This window comes from Micromys minutus, assembly GCF_963924665.1.
Source record: "Micromys minutus genome assembly, chromosome: 33".
In the NCBI taxonomy this organism is placed as follows: Eukaryota; Metazoa; Chordata; class Mammalia; order Rodentia; family Muridae; genus Micromys; species Micromys minutus.
This window is the reverse complement of record NC_137968.1, coordinates 8,881,505-8,887,504: the sequence shown is the minus strand read 5'-3', so window position 1 is coordinate 8,887,504 and position 6,000 is coordinate 8,881,505. Positions and strand designations below refer to the sequence as shown.

At 47.1% G+C, this 6,000-nt stretch overlaps 1 protein-coding gene across 3 annotated transcripts in view; it reads left to right on the top strand.

The window, feature by feature from the left end:
- Positions 1-2,273: 2,273 nt before the first annotated feature.
- Positions 2,274-6,000, top strand: part of RSPO2 (R-spondin 2) — a gene marked incomplete at both ends in the record, with an annotated part of 142,789 nt that continues 139,062 nt past the window's right edge. For 2 of the 3 annotated variants that reach the window (XM_080909461.1, XM_080909460.1), the window contains one exon: positions 2,274-2,367. In XM_080909461.1, the coding sequence (XP_080765587.1) occupies positions 2,274-2,367 (94 nt within the window). Of the gene's footprint in view, positions 2,389-6,000 lie in introns of all 3 variants that reach the window. The other variant, XM_080909459.1, reaches the window with a different exon arrangement.

Below are 6,000 nucleotides of genomic sequence, written 5' to 3'. Positions count from 1 at the left end.
GACGCTGAGTGGTTTCCCGTCATTTCCAAATCGGTTTATAAAATGTCAACCGTTAAGAACACTGTGTGCTCTTCCAGAGGACCGAGGGTTCGATTCCCAGCATCCACATATTGACCAACAACTGTCTGTAAGTCCAGACCTTGGTGATCTGACACCCTCTTGTGGCCTTGAAAGGGACTGGAACACATGCAACACACTTGCACACTTGCAGGCAGGCAAAACACCAACACCAACACACACACACACACACACACACACACACACACACACACACAATATATATCTTCTAAAGTAAATAGTTGAGGATTTGAGAAGCTGGGTCAAAGTCACTGCTTCCATGTGTCCGGTCGGAAGTTGCACCCTGTCGATCGGCAAGTCTCATGGTTCAATTATCTTATCAATGAAAGGACACCAGCAACTTCACCCCCACCTCCAGGGACCACGACTCCTGGAACAGGCATGTTACAGCCAACCGTGGAATAATTAATAAACATGGCTTTTAAGGCCCCCTTGACGTTTATATGATTCTTCAGTTCAAATTTCTGGGCACATTCCGAAACTGAAGGAACGAAAAAGAGAATTGAAATGGCACAAGACGTTATTAAGGAGCCTGGGCTCGTTGCACGTGCTTGTAATCCTAGCTCTTAGGTGGTGAAGGCAGAGGGCTCGGGGATTCTAGGTCAGCCTCACCAGGAAGAGTTCCAGCTTGGCCTGGAACCCAGTCTCAAAAATAAAGCCAACCGACAGCCACTAAAAAGCTACAGCCACAACGCACCTAGTAACACATCTAAAGAGACGCCTGCGTCGCCATGTTTAACATAGATTCTTTATCTTCTGCTGAAAGAAGAAATACTTCATTTCCAATAGCAGTGAGTGTATGGCAGATCTCAGTAGGTCACAACTGGTAGATAGATACCTTGGTAGAAGGTACCTGCAGTTCCCCCATAAGATTCTTCTGGGAAAGGCTAGTTGGGGAGGTGGGAACTGAACCCATTGTTCCAGAGAGGACACCGTGGGTGTGGGTGTGAACAGTAAGGTCGGGCCATAGTTCTCACCCTTAGGTACTCACCAGTTTAGACAATCCCTCTGGGAAAGCCTGGTGAGCGTTCTTTTTCCTACCAGAAACTGTCTGCTTGCTGTTAGTGCTCTTTAGGACCTCCGGGAAACCGGAGCGGTTCTGGCTTTAGGACCCAGGAACTCTGAGGCAGCCTGGCTTTAGAAGTCTTGGACCATAGCACCACCTACTTATAGAAGCATCCCCGAGCCTTAGCTTGTCTGCATCTCCATCGGAAAGTGCGCTGGCCACATCCCTTCGGCCTCCCGGCAGTGTTCTCTCTCCCCTAGCTCAGGCTGCGAGAAACTTCAACTGTGAAGTGGTGGTGGAGAGAGCTCCGGGAGCAACGGGTGGACCCGGACGCTAAGAGAAGAGCGGACTCGCCCCTCGCCCAGGAATCGCTCTCGCAGGCGGACCCAGCATCCCCGCGTTTGCGATCGCGCTTGGCCGGCTGCGCGCTTTGGCTACGCGCCGCCAGCCCCGAGGACCCTCGGGGTCCGGGGACCCTTCTGCCAGCCCGCGGAATCCCAGAGCTGCCAAGAACTCCCGGGCGGGTGTCCGCAAACTTTTTCCGAGCCCACGTGCTGACCAAACAGCCCGGCTCGCTTTCCCGAGCCTGGGATGGAGCGCCGCGCCTAGGCACGCTGTGCAGCCCGAGACGGGAGCGCACGGTAGGCGACCCACACCTGGTGTCGCGGCTCTGGAATAGCCCGTCCGGGGAGCGAAGAGCTTCAGAGCGCCCCTTTAAAGCCCGGCGCTTGGCTGCTTCGGGAGCTCCTTTCCTTCCGCAGAGCTCGCGCAACGCCCTTTCCCCAGGGTCAGAAGCCACTCTGCTCGGCAGAGGTTGCTAATTCACTGATTGTAATCACCTTCCTCTCCAAGTCGCCTGCAGCTGTGCCATCTGCTTTAACCCGCTGCGTGGGTCGTGCCAGTGAGTTCGCGTCCGCCCTCCCTCCTTTCTTTAAACCAAGAGGCGCGAAGGTGCAGGTACTTCCTCCGTGTTCCCTCGGTCCTCCACCCATCCAGCTTCTCTTTTCCTCGTCTCCCAGGTTCACCGCGGAGGGAGAGATGCTCGTCCGGCCAAATTGATCCTTGCAGCCCCAGGGCAGTGGCATCTGTCTCTGAGTCCTCCCTAGGAGCGTGACCCGCACTGCCTCCTCGCAGGAGCCGGCGTTTCCTCGACTTTTGAGAGGTGTCTCTCCCCAGCCCGGCCGTCCAGATGCGTTTTTGCCTCTTTTCATTTGCCCTTATCGTTCTGAACTGTATGGATTACAGCCAGTGCCAAGGCAACCGATGGAGACGCAATAAGCGAGGTGGGTCGCGCTCGGCTGAAGGTGCGTGGGGCTCCTGAGTGGGTGGGTAGTGCTTATTCACGTATAGGCTTTGGGAACTCGAGGGACAGGACTGTGCTCTGCACCCCAATTTTTGCGTGGGCTACAACTGCCCATTTTCAGTGTTTCCGAGCTCCACAGAACGCTTTCTTCTGCCCCTAGTAGGCGCGGCGAGACCTTAGAGAGAAGCATTGGAGCTTGCTGTGCTGGGCTTTCCCTCTCTTGAGCGCTCAGGGATTTCTCATGCGGTCCCCAGGCTCTCCCGAACTCTTCTTTGGATCACATTTCTTATGTGACATCCATTTTTTTTTCTGGTTTTCTCCTTTTGTTTTCTTAATCATCTTCCTCGAAGTCCAAGTGTCTAATTTCCCGACCCACGTGTGCCTCAGATAATTTTAGACATCTTCTGGCTTGGTTTTGTGTGTGTGTGTGTGTGTGTGTGTGTGAGCGTGCGCGCGCGCCTGCAGTGAAAGGGGTGTTTGTTGTTGGGGAGAAATGTCAAGTTGTATGGGAGAATCTGAATTGCCCAGAAAAAACAAAAAAACAAAAACAAACAAACAAACAAACAAAAAAAAACAAGCAACATTGTTACACTATTCTGGAACCTGAGTAGAGATAGGAATTTAATGAATTAAGTAGCAACTCCTGCTTTGGCTTTTCTCAGGGACTTCTCCCCTGCAGCGTGTTTGTTTGTTAAAAATAAGCCGGCATCTCCCGGTTTGTTTTCTCAAAAGCTGCAATTTCGGGGAAGGGTTTTGTCCTGAGTGAGATTTTTTAAGTGCTCTCTTCTCCATCATTTGTGTGAAGGGTGAAGGCAGATAGAAGTCTCCAGAAAGATTTCAGGGAATTTGACCTTAGTGTGCACAGATTTCTGGACGCCTGTCTTCCAGTCTTACTTGGGGGTGGGGTGGGGTGGCTAAGCCAAATGCATTTTTGAGCCAGACACAATGAAGTTTTCTGTAGGGACCTAAGCATCCACTGTACCGCCCACGCTTAGCGTTGAAGTACCAGCACCGGACCCTTGCACAGCAGCATTTTGTTGGTACCTGACGCAACTCTGTTGTCTAACTACCAATTTGGTCTTTTACACGGATAGAATTTGTCATGGGGCTTGGAGACCTGGACTTTGTTTTTCTGGGCTATAAATGTCTCAGGTGGGATAAGGACTCTGGTCCTGCAGCTAGTTTTGGAGAAATCCGTGTGTTGTTGCTGTGATTGTTGACATTTTGAGGGGCATTGAGCTTTTCTCTTGAGCTAAGTAAGAGCTTGGCCTATTCCAGAGCAAAGCTTTAGGTCACACATGATGTGCTACTTTGGAAGAACCAGAGAATTTTAGTATTGTTAAGTATCTCTGGCTAATTATAAAGAACACATATGTCCACCCCCGGTCTTTTTGTCTGCGTCATTTTTGACATTTGAGGAATATCTTTTTTTCTCAGAGCTTACTACATATAAAACACCACAGAGAAACTCCTCTTCAAAAGCTGGGAGAGTTTCATGTTGCTACCCAACTTTGAAAAGGGATTCTCCATCTCATCTCACCTCTTCCAACAGGGTCCTTTCTCCTTGCTATTATTATTATTATTATTATTATTATTATTATTATTATTATTATTATTATTATTATTGTTATTGTTGTTGTTGCATCGTGGTCCAGTGTTTGGAAAAGCTATGTCTTAAAAGCTGGAGGTGTATCAATTTTGTTGAAAAGCATATAAAGTTTTGCAAAACACAGAAATACCTAAAACTCCTTAGCATGTTCTTGACTATCACATGGCTTACTAATCGCTGGTGGACTTCTGATTCACCCTGCTGGCCCCTGTGGTTTCGTGGAGAAGAAGGAAGGGCATTGTCTGAGATGCAGAGATACCGCTGGGTGGAGAATGGCATCACAGCACCTCTGTGGCCAGGGGCGATACTGCATGTATTTATTTCTCCCATAGGGCTATAGCCCAGGCTCTCTGCCTGTACTTTTCTTCTTGAGTATCTGAATCACATCGTATTTTGTTTCAGAACTTGCTTTAGCAGAATCTCTTGCATCAGTTGCTGTCTACAGGCCCAAGCTCTGACATTTAAAAACCCACTTAGGAAGTGTGTGGCAGCAACTTGTGCCAAAGGGACCTTGTCATTTCCTAAAGTTTGAAAGCTTGCCCGTACACGTCGATTGGTATAGCTGTCTCAAAAACTGTCTATCAAAGTACGTTTCTGGCTTTCTCTCCCTCAACAGATGTCTCTTCCTGAATCCCAAGTTTATGCCTGAAATAACTAGTTTTTAAAGTGACCATACTATCTGAGACAACAAAGGGTGCACTGTGTTTTTAATTAAAAGTGGAACTGCTTAGAGGACCGGCTGGACAGCGCAGGGTCATAGTAGCTTTTCTGCCCTGCAAGGAAGCTTAAGGGACTGTATTGTGAGCATATTGAAATGAATAGAGATCTAACTCAAGTTGTGTGAATTGTCCCTCCTCACAAACTTAAGCTGCTTTTAATTGATCTCATGTCCACCGATTGATCCTACACTGATTGTTGTGCATACGAAACAACTGGCTTTTCCAAAGGAGATTGATTTAAATTAAGGTTTGGCTTTTTTTTTTTTGGGGGGGGGGGTGAATGCCTGACTAGCAGCCAAATCGTGTCAATACTGACAGTTGACATGCTCAAGCCTATTGTGGTACCAACATTTCCCCTTGCTCTTTTGTTTCGCACAGTGGCGGTTAAATATTATCTTCTAGGGAAAAAAAAAGTGATTACAACTTTTACGAAAAGGTGTTGTAGCATAGAAGATGAGTTATTTCCTTGGCTCTGTGCTCTGATGCCGGCAGAGAGCAATGGTACCAGGATTGGTTAGGCTTGCCCCTGGGACGTGATTTTCTTTTTCTTTTTCTTTTTCTTTGTATTCCATCTGCAAATAATCAAACCTTCACTGTGGCATATTTTCAGAACTCCTTTGGCATTATGTTTAGTCTGCTCCATGATCTCAGATGCTCCTTAATATCATTTTCTTAATGAAATAAAATCCTTGGCAGGGACCGGATCATTTAGTCAGTTAAAATCAATTGCATCCAGTCTGAAATCGAGAGCAAATGTATCCTTTAGCCCCGTGTTTTATTCCAAAGATAGCCAGAGGACCGAGAAAATAAAATTTCAACCTTGTCAACTTTGGGGCAAAACTCTCTCATAAAGACCATCATGCACTGGGGCTGGGTTTTCTCCTCTTATTTCATAAAAGTGCATTTAATGGTCACTAATAGGGCCCAGCTGAAACAATTTTATTAATTAGGCACAAACACAGTGCTAAGAATGCATATCTTTGTAGAAGGGACACACATGCTGATATTTGGGGAGGCTGATTGGCAACTCATGTTTTGTCTCCTTAGTAACTGCTCACGCTTTTTAGTTTCTTCCTCTTCATCAGTAGGCAGTCCCTCCTAGATACTTTTAACCACCATTATCTCTATCTTGTGATTTCATTGTATTCCTCAGTGGTTTTTTTTTTTTTTTTCTTTTCCTTTTAGTTGTATTTACGTACTTTACGGAGTGATGGCAAGCCGAGTTTGTTGAGCTGAATCACAGAAAATGTAAACTATAACTTCATTATGGTCTCGTAGAATTTCC